Source organism: Pituophis catenifer, unplaced genomic scaffold (assembly GCF_029215685.1).
Source record: "Pituophis catenifer annectens isolate HBS135680 unplaced genomic scaffold, rPitCat1.0.hap2 SCAF_4, whole genome shotgun sequence".
Classification (NCBI taxonomy): domain Eukaryota; kingdom Metazoa; phylum Chordata; class Lepidosauria; order Squamata; family Colubridae; genus Pituophis; species Pituophis catenifer.
In genome coordinates, this window is record NW_027256884.1 from 75,200,383 (window position 1) to 75,223,810 (window position 23,428).

The 23,428-nt window shown below is 41.0% G+C and overlaps 1 protein-coding gene across 2 annotated transcripts in view; it reads left to right on the forward strand.

Annotated features, from left to right (window-relative positions):
- The window catches only part of DSCAM (DS cell adhesion molecule), a 320,113-nt gene that overhangs the window by 209,977 nt on the left and 86,708 nt on the right, over nt 1-23,428 (forward strand). For both annotated transcript variants that reach the window (XM_070943500.1, XM_070943501.1), the window contains exons 13-14: nt 4,179-4,346; nt 20,652-20,722. In XM_070943500.1, coding sequence (XP_070799601.1) covers nt 4,179-4,346; nt 20,652-20,722 — 239 coding nt within the window. The remainder of the gene's footprint in view (nt 1-4,178; nt 4,347-20,651; nt 20,723-23,428) is intronic.

A 23,428-nucleotide genomic window follows, 5' to 3' on the forward strand; every position in this document is an offset into this window, starting at 1 on the left:
TCCACTATGTGCTTTCCACTCCAGGTTACCAAGATTTGATCATAATACTAAGCAAGAGGTTAACAGTTCCCCTTACTATGTTTTTAAAAATGCATTCAATCAGATTAAATTTGGTTACATTTGAAGAAGATAGTTAAACAGATACATCAAAGTACATTTTCACAAGAAACTAAAATCTCTGACCATTTAGGTAGCTGCTGGAAACATGTGATTAGAATTCAGTAATCCTAGGCAAAGCTTAACAGCTACCAGGTTCCCATTTATATTTTTGAGCTACAAGATTTGTAATTGGCTCTCTTTTTTGTAACTTCATTTCCACAGCCTCACTTGGAGGCTGCAGATCAACCTGCAACTAGTAAAGGTGACAAATCAGATATTGAGACAATAATATCATTGGATTATTTCTTTTATGAATGTCTTCAGATAGAAAAGATCTTTCTCTCTCGAAGCAGCTAAGTGAACATTAATTTACTGAACAAGACTTTTTAATACTATTACCTCTATTAGCAACAGAAAGGGAATCAGAGTTGTTTAAGGTGAAAATAACTTTATCCAGAGGACAAAGGAGGAAAGGATTAAGCCTTAGGCACTTGCAGGGAGAATATTTTCCCTTTTGTCTCTTGCATAAATTTTATTTTTCCTTAGCCTCTTTGGAAGAAGGGTTGTTTTCCACTTAGTAGCATGAAATTTAGAACCCAGTTTTGAAGACCTATTTTTAATATCTCCAGATAACAGCATTCTCATTTTAAACAATTTCAAGCTTAATTTCTTACATTACATTCTTGTATAGTGAGTTACACATGTTTATCAAGTAGCACATATTAGAATTTACATAAAATAGTTGGTTTTTTATGGCCCTGGCCATATAAAATGTTGGTGTAGTATAAATGAAAGACATCACCTGTATGGTTCTTTTTCTTACTAAATTATGGCAAAAGGGTGTTTAGAAGAGTTCTGGTACAACTGAGCTGATCAAGTTAGTGAGGTAGAGTACTTAATTAAGCTTGGAAAGGTAACAGGGCCAAGGGAAAGAGGTGTGTCATTATGAGCCATAATCATGATGGCCTTCTCCAGTCTGGCATTTTCCTAATATACTGCAATACCTCTTGCCAGATAAATTTAGAATTCTGAAAGTAACAACTGTAGAGAAGGTGCAGAAGTCAAGAAGACTGTCACATTTGTATTTGAGAAATATAAGACATATTTTTATTCCCAAGAGCACCAAGGCAACCTACTTGTTTTGCAGAGGACAGCATGATTGAAAAGTTGGCAGAAATGGAAAACTATCAATTTACTTTTAAACATATTTTCCTCAATTTTCTCCAAACTAATGAAAACTAAAACTTTTGGAGGATTTTTCCTTTCATTCCTCCTTAATTTTAATTTTCTTTAAAGATGATCAGAATGATGTTATTGTTGTTGATGATGACAACGACAATGATTGTTCAATTAATTTAGAATGCAGCAGTGCAGATAATTATGGATGTATCTCATTATGCCCATATAACATCAAACTCCATAAGCTGCACTGGTTTCCAACAGGCTTGCAGGTAAAATTCCAGGTTCTGGTTATCATCATTATAGCCCAACATGTCATAGGACCAGGTTACTTGACTTCCTTCTTCCAAGAACATCTGCCTGTCTCCAACACTTCCACAGAGAGAGCCTGCTATAGGTTCATTCTTTTAAATCTTGTTATCTTAGGGGCTCTAGAAAGTGTGCCTTTTCTATGGTTGCCCCTGTTTTCTGGAACAATCTGCCTCCCAATATGCTGTTCATCTTCATGAAAGCCATTAAGACCTGGTTCTTACCCCCAGGCCTTAGGGATCAGTTTTGCTTGTTCTACTCTTATTGCTGGGTTGCCATTTTATATTTATATTTTCTTAAAATCCTCCAGTGATATTTTTATAGAAACCTGAATTTATGTTTCACTGAGAACAAACAACATAACTTTTAAGGTAACTAGACAACCCTTTGAGTTATCTTTTCAAAGACATTTCTTTATGATTCCTCAATGCCTTCAACAATGGCAGAACTTACGATGTATTGCCTTCACTGGAAAAATTGAGATACATTTAGAGGTACAGTATATCTGCCTTGAAAATAGCCCATGGTGAACTATATAGCACAGTCAAACATCAGCACAGGATATGTTATGTAACATTTTGTATTATGTCATAAACTGTTTTATGATAATTGTAATCTTATAAAATCAAATTTGTCAAATTTCAATTCCATGGGAGTCATGGGTCCTGAATTCAGACACATTCTGTAAGTTAGTTGACCCAAAAATTGTTATCTTGCAATACATCATTTCACCCAGTCAAAAATAAGAGTTTTAATAATGCATATAAAGGCTGTAGATGCTGAAATGCCTTACTAGGTATGAAGGATTTTAGCATAGTGTGTGTGTGATCTCTAACCATTCATTGTGGTCTGCTGTTAATTTTATATAGACAATAACTAGATTCTGAATATACCTATTGAAGTATATTCAATAGGTATATTCGTTCATTCTGGTCTAGATGCTATAGACTAAATCTATTAATTCTTCTTTATCACAGCAGTAGTGGTTAAGGGCAAATGCTATAGAAATTCCTATAGCATCTTTATGTGCAGAGGCTTATGAAAACAATAGAGGACTTGACAGAAAATACTGATTAGGACAAGCTGCTGAACAAATTATGTGTGAATAAATACTATTCAGATTCTCTTGCTTTCATTTCTGTATAGCTGCTAATTCCTCAAGCAACTGTTCACAACCCTTTGGCGCCCAGTCTTCACATCTGCTAGATTCTGTTCATTTCATGCTTACACTGAAGCAGAGAAAGAGATTTATACAAACTTGAGAAAATAACAATATAGTATTGGGGTTTCATCCTAGTGCTGCTATGAAGTTGTTCTGTCCCCGTACCACGCACACACCCAACCAGCCATCTGAGGGTTAAATAAACTCTTCAAACACTCAACCTCAGTGATAAGGAACTTGGCAGCAACTCCGTGGCTGCCTGCCAAGGACTTTTACTCCGATAACACAGACAAAAATACACACAGTTTGAATAGTCCAGTTTGTAATTAAATCCACAGCAAATAGGTGTTGTGTCCGAAGGTGCAAAGTGCTTCGCCAGAGATTAGCTTTGTCCATCACAGAGTCCAAATGGCCACCACACTCCCTTTTATAGCCTGTGGGGTGTGGTCCAGTGACTCAGCTTAATCTCTGGCACGCCTCCTTTTCTGCTGCGCCCGCTTGTCTCTCTGATGCTGGCATGGGTCCAACCACAATGTTTCTTCGTCACTATCCGACGGCTCGGAAACACCTGGCTCCTGGCCAATCTCTTCTCCTTCGGGAGACACCTGAGGCATTGCCAGAGAGGAGGGTCCTGGAGAGGGAGGCCTGGCCGTCTCCTCTCCTTCATGTTCGGAGCCTTCTTCCTCCGATAAGATAGGCTCGGAGGACGGAGCCTCCCTTCTTAGGTACTTTCCCCCCTTTCCTGCTCAATTAGAGTCAGAAAGAATTTGATGCCATAGATATCCAATTTTTCAGATTTCATATGCCCTCCTAATCAAACAATAAAGTATTTTGGCACTTTGAATTCTAAGAGATAATGATTGTTCATAAAAAAAGTAGTTCCCCCCCTCCTTTTTTGTATTTGTTACTGTTAATCCTCAGTATTGATTAGATAGAGGAGCAGTTGAGACTCCATCCTGTTCTGACTGACAAGATAACTATTGGCCATTAGCAGACACCTGCACTTCACTAACCCATCTCTTTCTGTTATTAGGGACAACTGTTGCAATCATTAGCCAACTAACTAAAAAGTTAGAAGTCATCAAGATGTGAAAGGCTGGAGTACTGCATGAACTTGCCTATTTGTTCAAAATAATTTATGCCAAAGAGAACAGTAGTGCATAAAAATAGGGTCTCCAACTAATATCTGTTCGAAGTATTTTCTTTAATATCTTTCCTCTTTATTTTCTCTTAGCACTTTGAGGGAATATGCATGTTAAAAATATGTGTATACATACTGACCAGATCAAAGTCTTATCTAACTAAGAGTAAATATAATGAAATTTTACCAGTGTTATCGGTCCTTGAAATGGTTGACTTGTTACATAGTTCAATATTTTAAACAAAGAAAATCATAAATGGAAGAAAATTTATATATTTCTCACAATAGACTCCTGGGATTCTGTCCAAAGAACCAAAGATGTTTCCCCACAGCTGAATCAAGCCACAATCATTGACCTACATGCTTCTTCCACCTACAACATCCGCATGTATGCAAAAAATCGGATTGGCAAAAGTGAAGCCAGCAATGAACTTACTATCACCACTGATGAAGCAGGTACTTTCTACATAGTTATTATTAAACTTTGGATATTTTTAACATGTCAAATATTTCAAGAAATTCTATACATGATGCATTATGGCAACAGTTAAACAGAGTTCCTCAACAGCCTGATATTAATACTTTTATATTTAATTTTTTTCCATTGGTCACATGTGTTCATAACTGCGGGGAGGACTATTTAAATCTGAATGGGGGCTGGTACATGGCTCCATCCCATCAGCTGAGAGGGCTGGGCTCAGCTAAGCCACCGTGAGAGGGTGGCTCTGACGTCGGGGCCCCTGGGGGCTGAACTGGGATGATATTGAATTTCTTGCATCTGCCAGCAGAGGGGACCTGACCATCGGACCAACCGCCGTGAGAGGGCGGCTTTTGGACCTGAGCCCCGGATGCTGTGCTGTCTGCATTGGTTCATCGCTGCCATCTCACCACAAGAGGGGGTCGAATGGTTGATCGGACCTCCGTGAGAGGGTGGTTTGGTCTTCCCCCTTCTCCCCCCCCCCTGGACTGTGGTCGACCTGGAACTTGACTTTGTCCTCTGTTGTGAGGGGACAGTGGACCGGTCCTGTTGAAAATGTTCTTGAGACTCCCATTCCATGTCTCTCCCCTGGACCTTTTATATGGACCCCTAGGATATGGTTGCTCCCATCCTCTGTGGTCAAGATGTATTCCGCAGCGGAGCTTCTTGGTCTGCGAGACTCCCCCCTCTCGCAGGCTTGGCCCTCCACTCTATCGAGGGCCTACCTCGATGACGGGCTTTGGAACCCCGAGAGGTGGTATGCCGCAAAGAGGGGGTTGTGGGGTTTTTTAAAATTGTCTTTTTGTAATCTTTTAAGGGGTTTAGGGCGGGGGGTGGGGAGGGAGGGGCATAGGTCAGGCTCGTTACAGGGGCATGAAACGGAAGGCGGGGAGCGGGGTGTGGAGGAGCTCAGTGTGGATAGGGTGGAGGGCAGTTCTATCAAGACCGTAGTTGGGAGGGGCAGATATGGCGGGAGTAGGGGGCCACATCAGGTGGTGGGGGCACGCACCCGCTATCTTCAAGCGGTGGCATGCCTCGGCCCCCATGACTCTTCTCGTCTCCCCGGCTGTCCAGAGTCTCAGAGCCCAGGCCTTAGACTGATGTTGTGCAACGCCAGGTCCGTGGTTAATAAGGCCCCCCTCATTTGTGAGCTAATACAGGAGGGGGGTGCGGACCTGGCAGGTATTACAGAGACCTGGTTGGGCCAAGAGGGGGGGGTCCCCCTCGTAGAGATGTGCCCACCAGGTTTCCGCGCATTCCATCAGCCAAGGGCCCAGGGCAGGGGTGGGGGGGTGGCGGTCGTTATAAAGGAAGGTCTTGATCCGAGGGAGGCCACTGTACCTCAGATAGCCGGATGTGAGTCTCTCCTGGTGAAGTGGGGCCATGGGATGCAGGTGGGCCTGCTGATCGCGTACCTGGCTCCCTGCCACGTGACAGCGGCCCTGCCCGAGCTTCTCAACGTTATTGCCGGGGTGGCGGTTGATACCCCCAGACTTTTGGTCATGGGGGATTTCAACCTGCCATCTACCGGTGGGGCGTCTGGGATGGCTCGGGAGTTTATGGCTTCCATGACAGCCATGGACCTGACACAATTAATTCATGGCCCCACTCACGTGGGAGGACACACTCTGGACTTGGTTTTTATCTCTGGTCAGTGGCGGAGTGGTCTGGATATAGGGGATATAGTTATTGAACCCCTGTCATGGTCGGACCATTCTCTCCTGAGACTGGACCTTTTGACCGCTGCACCCCACTGCAGGGAGGCGGAACCGACCAGGTGGTTCCGCCCCAGGCGCCTGATGGATCCTGATAGGTTCCAGAGGGAGCTTGGGCCAGTTCCTGAAACTCTGGCTCACGACTCGGCTGAAGATCTGGTGGCTGCCTGGGATAGGACAGCCGCCGGTGCTCTGGACCGAGTCGTGCCTTTGCGGCCTCTGACCCGACGCCGAACCTGCCCGGCCCCTTGGTTCTCCGAGGAGCTGAGGGAGATGAAGCGCCGGAAAAGACGCCTAGAGAGTGGTTGGAGGGCTAGTCGCTCCGAATCCGACCGAACACTAGTTAGGTCTCATATTAAGACCTATCTAGTGGCGATAAAAGCGGCAAAGCGTAACCACTTTTCCGCTCTTATTGCATCGGCAGATAACCGCCCAGCCGCCTTGTTTAGGGTGACCCGCTCCCTCCTATATCAGGGAGCGCGGGAAGACCCCTTGCAAGGGCAGGCTGAGGATTTTGCTCAGTATCTGCACGATAAAATCGCTCAGATTCGGGAAGGCTTGGACTCTGACTGGGTAGATCCCGGCGGGGTGACTGAGGCTGGTCTTGAGTATGTTACCTGGGATGAGTTCGACCCTGTGACTCCTGAGGACGTGGACAGGATCCTGGGGAGGTTAAACGCAACCACATGTTTATTGGACCCGTGCCCCTCCTGGCTGGTACTGGCCACCCGGGAGGTAACACGAGGCTGGCTCCAGAGGATTATAAATGCTTCTCTGAAAGAGGGTTTCTTGCCTCCCGCCTTGAAAGAGGCGGTGGTGAGGCCCCTCCTCAAGAAGCCTTCTCTGGACCCGGCCGTTTTGGCAAACTATCGTCCGGTCTCCAACCTTCGCTTTGTTGCGAAGGTTGTGGAGAGTGTGGTTGCGCGACAGCTCCCACAGTTCCTGGATGAAACCGTCTATCTAGATCCGTGCCAGTCCGGCTTCAGGCCTGGGTACAGCACGGAGACGGCATTGGTCGCATTGGTGGATGATCTCTGGAGGGCTCGGGACAGGGGTTGTTCCTCTGTTCTGGTCCTGTTAGACCTCTCAGCGGCTTTTGATACCATCGACCATGGTATCATGCTGCGCCGGCTGGAGGGACTGGGGGTGGGAGGCACCGTGTTGCGGTGGTTCTCCTCCTATCTCTCTGACCGGTCGCAGTCTGTGTTGGCAGGGGGGCAGAGGTCGACCTCGAGGCGCCTTGCTTGCGGGGTGCCGCAAGGGTCGGTCCTCTCGCCGCTCCTGTTCAACATTTATGTGAAGCCGCTGGGTGAGATCATCCGTGGTTTTGGGGTGCGATGCCATCTGTACGCTGATGACACTCAGCTGTACATTTCCACCCCAGACCACCCCAATGATGCCCTCGAAGTGATGTCCCAGTGTCTGGAGGCCGTGCGGGTCTGGATGGGGAGGAACAGGCTTCGGCTTAACCCTTCCAAGACCGAGTGGCTGTGGATGCCGGCGTCCCGGTATAGCCAGCTGGTGCCATCTCTGGCTATTGGGGGCGAGTCATTGACCCCCACAGAGGGGGCTCGCAACTTGGGCGTCCTCCTGGACACACGGCTGTCTTTAGAAGAGCATATGACGGCCGTGGCCAGGGGGGCTTTTTATCAGGTTCGCCTGATACGCCAGTTGCGCCCCTTTCTGGATCGGGACTCCTTGTGCACAGTCACTCATGCCTTGGTTACGTCACGCCTGGACTACTGTAACGCTCTCTACATGGGGCTCCCCCTGAGGAGCACCCGGAGGCTCCAGCTGGTGCAGAATGCGGCCGCGCGGGTGATTATGGGAGCGACGTGGCGCTCCCACGTAACACCTCTCCTGCGCGAGCTGCATTGGCTCCCGGTGGTCTTCCGGGTGCGCTTTAAGGTGTTGGTTCTCATCTTTAAAGCGCTCCATGGCTTAGGGCCAGGGTATTTGCGAGACCGCCTGCTGCTACCGATAACCTCCCACCGGCCAATACGCTCTCATAGAGAGGGCCTCCTCGGGGTGCCGTCGGTCAGGCAATGTCGGCTGGCGGCCCCCAGGGGGCGAGCCTTCTCTGTGGGGGCACCCGCCCTGTGGAATGAGCTGCCTCCTGGAATACGATTTATCCCGGACCTCCGGACCTTCCGTAAAGCCCTGAAGACGTTTTTATTTTATCAAGCCGGCCTAGCCTAAATGGTTTTTAATTGGGATTTTAAATTTTATGGATTTGGGGTTTTAAATTTGGGTAGCCAATGATTTAATTCTTTTAATTATCTTAACTCTTGCATTTGTATGTTTTTTAATTTTGGCTGTTCACCGCCCTGAGTCCCTTCTGGGAGAAGGGCGGTATACAAATTAAATTAATAATAATAATAATAATAATAATATTTAGTACTGGTTTAAATTCAAGCCATTTTGTAACCTTTTGGTCTCCAAATTGTGAATCTTTATTTCAATGGACCATAGATGAAGAGGAGATGACTATTAAATATAAAGTATATACTTGTGGACATTTATATTCTCTGTATCATGTTATCATAACAACATAAAAATTACATTGTGTCATTTGTGTACTGATGACATGAAAATGAAATCATTTGGGTAATGCTTTCATTATATAAATAACATAAATCACTACAGATGATGTAAAAGTAAGATGAAATTAATGTAAATTAAACTCTTTCAGCTGGACTATTTTGGAAGCAATCAATATATTTACTATTTCAGGAGGATATATATGCTTAAATGATGGTCCCATCAAATTAGGGTTTCATTGTATTATGTTTTAAAGTTTTTACTGAAGGGGTGTCTTTAATTTTCATATAATTAAAGCATTGATGGCACCTTACAGGCAGAAGTATATGGCAGAATTAAATCTGAGATTATTTTTGAGTTATTTCAACTCTTTTGATCCTAAATTAAAAATGGGAGATGGGGGGGGGGGTTAGTAAGCCAAAATTTGATCAGAATTTGAGGTTCAAATTCATGATTTGCTTTCACATTAGTGATTCAAAATTTGAAGGCAACTTGATATATACTGTTTTGAAACCTAAATTAATAAAATATTTAATTTAAAGGCTAAGGTAAAAGGTTCAAAATGCTTGCACTGCTTCATTTTTTGGCAGAATGGGTCAAGAATAGCTGAGGGGTAGATTCTTTAATAGAGATTAACCTTGCAAAGTTTCACCTGGATTTCTTCAAAGGGTTCAGTCTTCAGAGATGTTTTTTTAAATATTCCCTTCCACTTTATTTAAGGGCAAGCATAGCATGAATGAGGAAAGGTCAGCACAGCAACTTCCAAATTGTCCAAAAGAAAGTCAATAGAGAAGTTCCATTAAAGGAATGTAAATGTGATACCATTTTACAAATATAACATTAACAATGCTGTTTAAAAATAAATTTAAGATTGCAGAGGCCACCACCATCTGACTGCTTGTTTTACTGAAATATATGTTTGCTGACATGGTTCATTAAGAGTGATCTTTTGGAGGGGAATATCCCAACATGCTACTTGTGAAACATTTTTTAAAAGTCTGAGAACTATGTATATCATCACTATTGTAATATAATACTTAGCAATTTAAAGAAATGTTTCAGATTACAGCAATCTAACAGCAAATATACTGTCTCAGATAAACTTACACAACAAAGATGGACTACTTAGTGCAAACAAAACAGATACATAAATAATAGGAAGAAAATATTGGTGGTACTGAGAAAAAGGGAAATAGAAAAGGTTGAAAGAGCTAAAGAATGCTGCACAGCAGAACATAGCAATTAACAGAGATAATAACTACATGTCAGCCCAACAAGTTGAGATTTAGGGAACAATATGGATAAAAAGGAATGGATAAGAAAAAAAGTAAGGCTAGAGGTATAGCAAAGAACAAACAAGGTTTTAAACAGTCTATCCAGATGGTTAACCATATACATTTGATTAATAAATAAATAAATAAAATAAATAAAAAAGCAGCAGAAAGACTCTTAATTTCTTTTCTCTCTTCTTCCAAATGAACCTGCCCAAACAATTTCACAGAAACAACAGAGCAGTGTTCCCACAAGCTCCCCGTCAGGAGGATTTGGAGAAAATAAAACGTAGTGGCTGAGTTTCATGTCAATATCAGAAAGCTTATCACACCATTCCAAGCTTCTCCCATTTTACCAACATCAGTTTGGTTTATGACTGATGGAAAACAAATCAAATATTGGAGACTTAGAAAAGTCCATCACATCTCCAAATTGCCATTGAATCACTCTGAATTAGATGAAATACTTAATTTCATTTGGTGCCTTGGAATGATTCCATTTGCCATTGTGATTCTAAGATATGATTTTGTAGAATCCATTTCAAATTGCACTTTGAACTTTCCCATGGCCCCAGCAGATGTTGCATTTTTTAAAAAATGTAAAAAGAAGTCAAGCAGATGAGAAGTGGAATTTTGTTCAGTAACACTGCAAACTGCCTTGGACTGAGGTATTGTAGATCATTGATCTCTCTAGTGTTGAGATCAACATTAACATCAGGAATTTGGACCGGTAAATGAACTGCTACCATTTTTATTAGTTTGTTTTTCTGTAGTCTCTGAGTGTGCCTTAATTCCAGCTTACTCTTTTTTACCAAGTACTTCTAGTTTCTAAGAGTTCATGTTCTCCCAACTGGGGCGCAGATATGCCCCATTTTTTATATCATGTCCTTATGACATTGCTTTCATATCATCCTCAACCTGCCACAGAGCTAGCATAAAGATGCTTTTTGCTGTTTGAAACAAATGTTACTCTTCTTCCCATAACGAAACCTTTCCTGTGGATGCGATCTAACATTCTTCATCAATGATGTGTTTGATGACATAATCAAAGATTTGGATTTGCCTAGTTCCTTCTGGGCAATTTAGGCTGCTGTGCTATGTCCTTTAATAGCTGGGCTGCTGTCCATGGCCATCTTAATTTGAGATGCAAGAGAATCCATACATCTGGCTTTTACAGAGGCAGCTGCCTGCATGATGCTGATTGGCATTTTGAAAATCACCAGTCAAGCATTGCCCAGCATCCTTATCTAAACGTACTTAGCACTCTTTTGAAAATGAACTAGATGTATGTTTACAAACAGGACTGTCTCTCGCTTGAGAGGTATAATATAAACTGAGAAAGTGAGCTGAGATATGCCAAGTTTGTTTTCTTGGCTCTGTCATCAATTAGAGCATTATAGGTTTTCTAGTTCTGCTGATATAGGGGATTTGCCTGTTTGCGCTTTTTAGTGAGTTTGTTACTTGGGGCCTGGCACCATTATACCTACTCCTGTGCCATTTCATCTACTGCAGCTGCCAGCCATGGCCACACACTGTCATTTCCTTGCAACACTAATTGAGGACAGATCTCACTCATTACCAGTCCCTCTTTTGTACTTCATCACATACTCCGTAGTCTGTGATTTATCAGCTGTGCTATTTTAAGATGTATTTTTACCAGCAACATTTTGTATTAATTCATCACAGCAGCCAGATGGAAACTTGAGGGGCTGGCTCTTACCCAAGAGGGAATTAGCCATCTGAAACAAGGCTTCTGGACAACAATCTGCCAGTGCAATAAGGGAGGAGAAATAAGGATGTTTTGCCTCACTGATTGTCATGAAGTTGGCCCAAGGATGGGCACCTATTAGATTCACTCTTAGTTGTTGTCCACCTGCACTCTTGACAGAACCCGGAGAGAAAGAAGCTGCTCAGGGCAAGAACGTGACCACCAGCCAATGTATTTATTAATTATACATACATATATATATATATATATATATATATATATATATATATATATACATACATACATACATACATACATACATACATTACATACACATATATATATATATATATATATATATATATATATATATATATATATGCATATTCTCTCTAGCCAGGTTTTACCTATGTAAACTTAGTTGTTCTTCAGCCCTAGGTTCTGTGAAATCTCATTCACAAGTTCTTGGGCCCTTTTTCTGCTGACAAACTGCAACTCTGTGTTGCTTCCTGGGAGACCCAGATAGCTATTTCTGCCTCTTAAGCAGAAAAAGGGCCCAAGAACTTGTGAATGAGATTTCACAGAACCTAGGGCTGAAGAACAACTAAGTTTACATAGGTAAAACCTGGCTAGAGAGAATATGCACATAAAAGCCTATGAAAAAAGAAAAAAGATACATTATGCCTTTACAGGGAGGATAATTGGGAAGTGGGTGTGGCCCACTGAGGACGCCTTAAGAGGCAGAAATAGCTATCTGGGTCTCCCAGGAAGCAACACAGAGTTGCAGTTTGTCAGCAGAAAAAGGGCCCAAGAACTTGTGAATGAGATTTCACAGAACCTAGGGCTGAAGAACAACTAAGTTTACATAGGTAAAACCTGGCTAGAGAGAATATGCACATAAAAGCCTATGAAAAAAGAAAAAAGATACATATATATATATATATATATATATATATATATGTAGGTCTTTGGTTATTCGGGTCTTCTCCCACGTAAAATTGGAAGTGTCTTGGCGACGTTTCGACGAAGTCTCATTCGTCATCTTCAGGCTGGTGTTCTCGGCTTCGTGCTTCCAGGAGCAATGTGAGATCGCAGCTGTCTCTTCCTTTTAACTGCTAGTGGAGGTGTGAGCTGATTGGGTGGGAACTTGGCTGTGTTCTGATTGGGTGGAGGTGTGTTCTGATTGGTTAGGGGCTTGGCTGTGCTCTGATTGGCTGGGGTTGTGTTCTGTTTGGGTGGGGGCTTGGTTGTGCTCAGCTTAGTCTGAGTTGCAGGGGGATTTGAGCTGGTGAGCTGCGTTGTTGTTGTTTGGCTTCGTGTTTGTGGCCGTGCGAGCTCTTCATGGTGGGTGTCAGTCTGCTTCGTGTATGGGTTGGAGGGGTTTAAAGTGGCTAATGATGCAGCTGCGGTCTGGCTTCTGGTCCTTGGTCGTGGCTCATTATCAGTGTGGGTTTGAGTCTGCTTTCTGCGTGGATGTGTGGTGGTGACATCAGGTGTGGCACTCGTGAGTGTGGGTCTGGTGTCATTCGTCGTGTTAGGGACTCGTTTGTCAATAAGGGCGGGTTTCCAAATGGCTGATAGGCGGGAGGTATCGTCTCGTTTGTTCATGCTGTGTGGGCGTTTTTCTATCTCAATGGCTTCTCTGATTATTCTGTTGTTAAAGTGTTCAGTTTTGGCGATAGTTCTGGTCTTTTTAAAGTCAATATCATGTCCTGTGGCTTTAAGGTGTTGGACCAGGGAAGAAGTTGGTTCCTCTTTTCTGACTGAGTTCTTGTGTTCTTCTATGCGTGCACTTATTCGTCTGTTGGTTTGTCCGATGTATGTGGTGGGGCAGGCGGTGCATGGGATTTCATATACTCCTTGATTTTCTAACTCAATTTTGTCTTTGGGGTTCCTTAGGATGGTGGATATTTTTCGGTTTGTGCAGAATGCTGTCTTGATGTTATGTTTGTGGAGGATTTTGCTTATTCTGTCTGTGGTGCCTTTTATGTATGGGAGGAGGGCCTTGCCGTTTTCTTGTTCTCTGTCTTGGATTTTAGTGGGGGTTTCTTTTTGGATTAGGTTGGTGATCTTATTTCTTTGGAATCCATTGGATGTGAGTACGTTAGTGAGGGTGTGTAGTTCGGTTTTTAGGTGTTGTTCGTCAGCTAAGCGTTTTGTTCTGGAAATGAGTGTCTTGGCTACAGAGTTGATCTGGGCAGGGTGGTGGTGTGAGAGTGCGTGCAGATAGCGGTTTGTGTGTGTTTTCTTCTGGTATATAGTGTGTCCTAGGGAGCCATTGGATTTTCTGTAGACTAAGACATCCAGGAAGGGAAGTTGGTTGTTCACTTCTGTTTCCATGGTGAACTGTATTTTGGGGTGTAGGCTGTTGAGGTGTGTGAGGAAGTTGTCCAGTTTTTCTTTCCCATGTGGCCAGATTATGAAGGTGTCGTCCACATATCTGAGCCAGAGTTTGGGTTTGTGATCGGATTTTTCTAGAGCTTGGGTTTCAAAGTATTCCATATAGAGGTTGGCAATGACAGGTGAGAGGGGTGATCCCATGGGTGCTCCTTCTGTTTGTTTGTATTTCTGTCCATTATAGATGAAGTATGTGTTGGATAGGCAGTGGTTGGTCAGATCTAAGATGTGCTTGGGGGGGTTATATTTGTTTTGGATAACTGTCAAGGCTTCTTTGATTGGTACTTGGGTGAAGAGGGATATGACATTGATGTCATATCCCTCTTCACCCAAGTACCAATCAAAGAAGCCTTGACAGTTATCCAAAACAAATATAACCCCCCCAAGCACATCTTAGATCTGACCAACCACTGCCTATCCAACACATACTTCATCTATAATGGACAGAAATACAAACAAACAGAAGGAGCACCCATGGGATCACCCCTCTCACCTGTCATTGCCAACCTCTATATGGAATACTTTGAAACCCAAGCTCTAGAAAAATCCGATCACAAACCCAAACTCTGGCTCAGATATGTGGACGACACCTTCATAATCTGGCCACATGGGAAAGAAAAACTGGACAACTTCCTCACACACCTCAACAGCCTACACCCCAAAATACAGTTCACCATGGAAACAGAAGTGAACAACCAACTTCCCTTCCTGGATGTCTTAGTCTACAGAAAATCCAATGGCTCCCTAGGACACACTATATACCAGAAGAAAACACACACAAACCGCTATCTGCACGCACTCTCACACCACCACCCTGCCCAGATCAACTCTGTAGCCAAGACACTCATTTCCAGAACAAAACGCTTAGCTGACGAACAACACCTAAAAACCGAACTACACACCCTCACTAACGTACTCACATCCAATGGATTCCAAAGAAATAAGATCACCAACCTAATCCAAAAAGAAACCCCCACTAAAATCCAAGACAGAGAACAAGAAAACGGCAAGGCCCTCCTCCCATACATAAAAGGCACCACAGACAGAATAAGCAAAATCCTCCACAAACATAACATCAAGACAGCATTCTGCACAAACCGAAAAATATCCACCATCCTAAGGAACCCCAAAGACAAAATTGAGTTAGAAAATCAAGGAGTATATGAAATCCCATGCACCGCCTGCCCCACCACATACATCGGACAAACCAACAGACGAATAAGTGCACGCATAGAAGAACACAAGAACTCAGTCAGAAAAGAGGAACCAACTTCTTCCCTGGTCCAACACCTTAAAGCCACAGGACATGATATTGACTTTAAAAAGACCAGAACTATCGCCAAAACTGAACACTTTAACAACAGAATAATCAGAGAAGCCATTGAGATAGAAAAACGCCCACACAGCATGAACAAACGAGACGATACCTCCCGCCTATCAGCCATTTGGAAACCCGCCCTTATTGACAAACGAGTCCCTAACACGACGAATGACACCAGACCCACACTCACGAGTGCCACACCTGATGTCACCACCACACATCCACGCAGAAAGCAGACTCAAACCCACACTGATAATGAGCCACGACCAAGGACCAGAAGCCAGACCGCAGCTGCATCATTAGCCACTTTAAACCCCTCCAACCCATACACGAAGCAGACTGACACCCACCATGAAGAGCTCGCACGGCCACAAACACGAAGCCAAACAACAACAACGCAGCTCACCAGCTCAAATCCCCCTGCAACTCAGACTAAGCTGAGCACAACCAAGCCCCCACCCAAACAGAACACAACCCCAGCCAATCAGAGCACAGCCAAGCCCCTAACCAATCAGAACACACCTCCACCCAATCAGAACACAGCCAAGTTCCCACCCAATCAGCTCACACCTCCACTAGCAGTTAAAAGGAAGAGACAGCTGCGATCTCACATTGCTCCTGGAAGCACGAAGCCGAGAACACCAGCCTGAAGATGACGAATGAGACTTCGTCGAAACGTCGCCAAGACACTTCCAATTTTACGTGGGAGAAGACCCGAATAACCAAAGACCTACATACAAACACCCGCGAAAACCTGAGAAAACATATATATATATATATATATATATATATATTACGGTTATAATATGGTTTGTCACCTAGAGTATGTACTTACATACGTATATATATCCAACTCAAATAATGGGATTCTGGGTGACAAACCATATCAGTAGCCAATCAGACCCTCATCACAGTCACCCAACAAATTGTCAGTGGAATTCCTATGTCTGCCATAAACCAACTAGATCCATAAGGTATTTGGGGCAGGCCATATGACACTCTGGCCCTACTGAGTCAATGCATGACTGTTAATTGCAACCAGACCAGAAGTGATTTGACCATGTCAACAGAAGAATATAATATTCTCTAGATCCAAATCATTTAGCAAAATGCTCCAAGCGGAAGACTAGATCTAATGACCACTTAAATGTGTCAGAGTTGAGATCACCTGGACAAGTCAATGATTGCAGTGGGGACAGAATGTGCTGAAGAAAACAACCACAACTATCACTCCAGAAATAAATGTGCCAGAAGCGATAACGGCTTCTGTAGAAACAAAATATCTTTGAGAAAACTCAATGAAAAAGTTGACAAAAATATGCTTCCACTGCTTTAGTCTCCTGCTACCTCACCAAGGAATACATCTCATACTCTTTATGACTTGTATATATTTAATAATAAGATGCAAGATACTTTTCAAGGAAGGTATAACTTTCTGATAATACAGAATCAAATACATATTGTTACTTTTAGTATCACTTCATAATACAAGAATTACCTCAGTTTTAAAAGATTGTCATGCTGTGATACATAATGAAAGGAATAAAATATATTGTACCAATGATTTGTAGTGGAGAAAGTAGTAATCCTTGCAATGGAGTTAAGCCATTGAAAAAAACCTGAGAGATTAAACAAAGAATTTAAAATATCAGAAGACAGTGTGACAGAATAGAGAGGTAAGCATCACTTGTCAACGTGTCATGTGAGTTCCAAATTGTATTTGTGGATGGTAACCATAAGTGTTTCCCATTATGGAAAGTTCCTGCTTGTCTCTCCTTAATACGCATATGCTTACAGAACATTCTGTATACTATTTATTTGCTTAATTAGCTAGTCATATTTCCTATTTTTCATTTAACTGAAAATTAATATTCCAGAAGAATCCAATTATCTTAATTCAGTGATTAACTTTCCCACTAATAAAGTACAACCTGACATTGAAACTTTCTATGCTGAATTAAAGGTCAGTTATATGGAATCATAATCAAATGTCAATTTATTCAGAGTAAAGCCAGGAATGCGGGGGAGGGGGAATCTAAGCTTTTAGCTGAGTCACAATATTTGTTGCCTTTGTATCAGCTGGGAATATATGCAGAACACATGGAAGCATCACCATTTATCCTTGTTTATTCTAGTTCACCACACTTACTGTAAGCATGTTAAATGGGTATAGATTCCCAAGCATCTGAAAGAAGCCTGAGGCATAGAACATAATGAAGATTTTGCAAAAGCAACATCATGAAATATGAAACAAAAAATAAAAAGGGGAGGGCAGTGGAGGGCCACTACTGGCAGAGATGTGCTTCCATATCATATACCGTTGTGACTTCAGGCAACTGGTATATTTTATTTAAAGCTAGTACATAAAAGGAATTCTTACAGCAAGAAGAGAATTATGGAATCTACACTGTCCTTCCATTAATTTTTAGCCAAACATGTTTTAGCTCCTATATACTTTTCTAATAAATTGCAGCAGCAGCAGCAATTCATGGAAGCTTTTGCATCTAGCAGAATAAAACAAATTCTTTGTTTTAATGTAAGAGACTTGCAGCAGAGTTACATTATGCATAAATAGATATGCATAAACAGTTTTTTTTAAAAAAAAAAATATTAGCATGGAATATTCTTACTTTTATGCCTGGAATGTTTGTATGCGTTCTAAGTAATTTGATTGTTTTACTTTCCATTATTGGATGATGATTTTTAAAAACAAGTAGAAATTCTTGCTGGAGATTTGAAAGATGTATGTTTAAGCAAGTTTGAGGAAAAATATATCCTTTTTTCCCTATAATCAATACGGTTTAAAAAGCTTCTGCAAAGATTATTCCTGAGTAATGAGACAAAATTCCCTTCATGAATTATGTTATCTTAACCAAACTTGAGTGATTTTCTATTTTGAACAATTCTCCTGCAAAGAATTTGCAAGGGTCCCTTATTTTCCAGAGTGGTTTTATTTGGGGAGGGGGGATTTTTGGGGAGAAGAACATCAGAAACTTTCTAGGAGAGCCTGTTCTTGGAAGATCACAAGAAACAGCCTGAAAGTAAACTGGATCTTGTCTGCCGCTTCCACCCCTCCCTCCCCAAAATGGCTTTTCTTGCCAATGGCTTTTGTTGCCATGTGGGCAACAAAAAGAGACACAAATGTTTTTGAACTTTGATTTCACTATAAATACATAGCAGTCACTGGAATGCTTTCATGATGATGATTTCATATGTTTTCTATAATGCATCTCCTTATCATAGCTTGTGTCCTTAGAAGTCTACCACATTTATGTCAGTTTCTTGCTTAGTTGGTCAAGAGAAGTTTAACAATTTTTTTCAGGTACTTCTGTAAATTATCTTGGAATCCAAGCATTTACATTTCCAAGTTAGCATCTCCCCCCCTCCGCCATGGGGAATACCAGAAGTATGGATTTCCATTCCCAGGTTTTTTAGCAATTGGTCCACACATCTGGAGGGTTCAGACTGATTTCTTAGCTGGTTCCTTTCAAATTTACAATCCTATAACCACTAGTTGTGGGGCGGCGGCAGGGAGGAACACTGTAACCAGGGGGCACAATTTTCAAGTAAACATAGACCAATTTGATGTATATGACCAGTTTTCTTTGAATTACTGCATGGCTGGATTTCCTGGAATGAAATCCATATGGAACTTTTAAACATTCTAAAGAAATGTTTTTCAAATATTGCATATTAGATCCAAAGGTACTGATGGCAGAATATTATCTTTTTATGTAGTTCTACTTCAATGGTTAAATATTGTGGAATCATTGTTACATATAGGAGAACTACAAGCTACCTGTAACTGGATAGGCAAATGATAATGTTTCACAGTTAAATATAGTATTACTAAGTCTTACCTCCCTTACTATAAATTCTGTGGGGTTACACATTGCTAATAACTCTGGTATAACTAGAACAATTGAATTTCTTGAAATAGCTTTTCCATGCCTTCACAGGCATGTAGATCATTGATCTCTCTCTAATGTTGAGATCAAAATTAACATCAGGAATTTGGACCTGGAAATGAACTGCAGCCATTTTTATCAGTTTGTCTCTCTGTGCCCACTGAATGTACATTAATTCCAGCTTACTATTTTTTATCTGTTATGACTGGTTTCTAAGAGTTCACGTTCACCCAGTGTAATATGCCCCATTTTTTATGACATATCCTCATGACATTTCTTTCATATCACCTTCAACCTGCCATGTAGACAGCATAAAATGCTTTTTGCTGTTTGAAGCTAATGTTATTCCTCTTTCCACAATGAAACCTTTGCTGTGGCTGCAATCTAACATTCTTCATCAATGATGTGGTTGATGACATAGTCAGAGATTTGGCTTTGCTTAGTTCCTCCTGGGCACTTTAGGCTTCTGTGACAGGTCCTTTAATGGCTAAAGGTAAACACAGTGAGAACTGTTCCAACCCAGCTTTAGCAGAAGCAAGAAACAGACTTCTTGTCATGAAAAAACCCTCTTTATTTACCTCTCGTGAATTAATTGCATTCACCCACCGAAAAGTCCAGGCATTAGTGCCTCAAGGAGTTAATTGCAGTACAGATCTTATCAGTTCCTTGTGATAATTGCAAGGCCGTGAGCTCCCAGCCGAAAGGCTGCAAATTAAGTTCTGGCAAGCAGTCTTTATGGCACAAAGCACAATGAACAAAATCTTTAGAAATACAACCTGTTGTCTCCTATGACAACCACTCCCCTCTCCTTCTATTTATTCCCCAGCCAGGGAGGGGCCATTTAGCGTCCATGTGTGCTTTGCTTCCTGAGTCGACTCCTTGTCCTCCATTGCTCACCTCTTCTAACTGCTCTGCATACACGCATCCGGAACAGGCCCCAGCTGTTCCTCTTCCTCGCTCATATCAGCCTCCAACGGCAGCTGCCTCTCCAGTGGCTGGGAAATGTTGGATGGCCCCTGCTCCATTTGTGCATCCAACACAGAGTATCAATCAGAGCCTTTCCCAGACTCCAGCACTGGACCAAGTTTCTCCCCAACCTCCTCATCGTCCGAGTCTGCCACCAGCTCTGCTGGCAGCTGGCGTGCCGCAACAAGAACATCCTTAAATGGAAAACCTTCAACATTCCCCATCTCAGGCAAGAGAAGGCTGCAGAAATGACAACATGGATGGTTGGATCAGGGTGGAATTAATTGAGTCATGTGTTTTGTTACCATTTTGTTGTTCACAGCAACAGATTTGCAGCTGCTCTTCGCTATATATCAGTATTCTAAAAATTGAGAATGTTTAGTGATACAGCATGTTGTTTTATGGAGCACCGGAAAGTACTAAGTATTTTAATTCATATATCTGTCTTTTTACCAGCTCCTGATGGACCACCTCAAGATGTTCATCTTGAGCCCATATCTTCACAAAGCATTAGGGTAACCTGGAAGGTAAATATATACATGTATTTTAAACAAGAAGATTATGTCTTCAAACTTTATTGAGGGCCCATAACACTCAAAGTTAAAAGGTGCACAGTTTGATGAATTTATACACACAATAATTATGGCTAAATTTTTAAAAATTACCTGCAACTTAATGTAATTGCAAGCTACAGTAAATTTACATGCAATTATATATACCTTTGCTTGTGCTATTTTGAATATCTTATGATCAGAAATACAACTGCAATACATAAAATAAATGGAAGTTTAGATTAATTCTCAATTCCTTCCATAATATGATAGTATTTTTAGAGAAATGTTGCTGGAACTTTTGCATTATAATGCCAGTACACATGAACCAAAATGTAACCAATGTTTAGAAAATTATTTATATTGAATGCATTTAATAGATTTGTGAGGAAGTTTTAAATAAATAATTGAAACACACTACAATTATTTTAGATATCTTTTTAGTGCATCATAGTTTCTACATTTTTAACACACATAAAATGGCTTTTTTTCTTTCCAATCTTTGCTCTGTGGAAATAGATAAACTTGGATAATGGAAAGACACAACTATTGGAAATCGATAGAGAGGCTAATTTTTCTTATTATTCTGAACAGTTGAAAATCCCGCCATTTGGATAAAAATGAATATAGAGGAATTAGTAGAATTGTACAAAACATTTCAAATTTGAAACAGGTTGTCCCCCTTCTTATCAAAAGAATTTGATTACTACCCAGTTATTCCACTGATTTTCACATTTATTTTGGGTTATATGTTAACACTTTATGTTAAAAGTTCTGTCAAACTAAAACAAAATGTTTGGAATTTGAAATGTTTCACATTCATAATATTTTACAAAATGCTAAACAATAACACCTGATGCAGAGTTGTAATATATATGTGAAGAGCACCCAACATAGAGTTGTAATATATGTGTATTGAGGTTTTTCTTATAGGCAGCTGATAGGCCAAATGCCTTTTTCTGCATCTCATGAACATAAAGTTATGATAAGGTATCCTCAAAGATGAGCTTAATTCCCGGTGAATTCATGGATGCATCCATGTAGTTTTCCTGGCATTAATATTGAAAGGGTTACCATTACCACCTTCTGGGATCCCCCCCCCCATTTAACAGCACTCCTGGGCTTCCCTTGTTGTCTCACATCCAAACGCTAACCAGATCCAACCCTCCATAGCTTTTTTAAAACTGGCCATTGTCAACTGGGTTTTGTCAACTAATCTAGAAAAAAGCCTTTAATAAGGTGTACAGTATACCTCATTCTTGAACAAACTGTAACAATGCAAGACAGCAAAAGATAATCAGACAAGAAATGAAAAAGAGGAATTTGGTATGTTTAGTTCATAGAAAACATGTTTGTAGAGAGAATATTACAGCAGTCTTCAAAATGGATGGCACAGAAAAGATGCCCATGATCTGTACTCTACCATTACACAATACTAGGTACAGAATAATCATCATCATTTATTGGAAAGAAAATTTTGGATGAATAGCAGGAATATTTTGCTAATGGTAGCAATAGTATGACAGTGGAACCAATTACCAAAGGGAAATAGGGAATTCCCAGTTGCTGGATGTGTTCAAAGAGAGGCTGGGCAGTCACTAGTCAGGAATTCTTTAAACTGGATTCATACAGTAAGCAAGAGGATTATGTGTCTTAATGGTATAATTGCTTCCTTCCTATTCTATAATTTTGCAGATCACCATGACCTTTTTTCCCCAAATAAGAATCCAAGAGTTTTTCTTATCAGTGTATATGGGTAGAAATGAGCAGCTCAATAGACAGGAAGATGTGCAGTATTTAAAATGTGATGCCCTTCTTAAATGATAAAATCTATCTATGCAAGTATACTGGATTCAAGAGTATCATAGCCCATAGTATAGTCTTTAACCAAGCTTATTTTCTAACAGAAATAGATTAAATTAAAAGCCACATGTAAAAACACCTGAACAGCTCTGGTTAAGATTTTAAAATATTATTCTGCCAGTATTTGTTACTGTATATGTTGGAGAACTGGGGAGTTACTTAAGACTCTTAATATTGAATTAATATATTTGCTAATCAATGTCCCTCTACCACGATGCACCAATAAAAATGGGAAAACTGGTATAATTGCAATATTCTTGTTTTCTTAAAAAAAATATCCCAGAATTAATAAAGAGTCCGCTGATAAATATATCTTAAAGGATCTGTTCAGATTACCACATCCATAAATAAACTTAAGTGTTGTATTAACTGAAAAATTATTCAGTACCATTATAAAAAAACATAGCATGCTTTTGTAATACTTTTTGTGCCTATGAAAAATAAGAAGAGAAACAGAAGAGGTTATCTGAAAAGAATTGCTTTTGTATTTAAGACAACAAAATTCACGAGGAAAGCTAAGTTATTGTGTTTATCTAAGATCTCAAATTTCTGTCATCATTCAGGGGAGAAAGACTCTATAATTATTGGCAATTTATAAAAAAATAGCAGTAGACTGTCATAATATTTAGCTTCTGTTTTGCTATCCACAACATTTTAAGACATTTTAATTCATTTTATTGAATTTATGAGTAACTAAAATTCTGTAGTTGTATCTTCAATACCTCATGCAACCATTACTGTTCCAAGTTAGATCGTTCACATGAAGAGCTCACATATTTAAACACCTGTGTTGTTGATCCTAGCTAAGCAGCAGCAGAC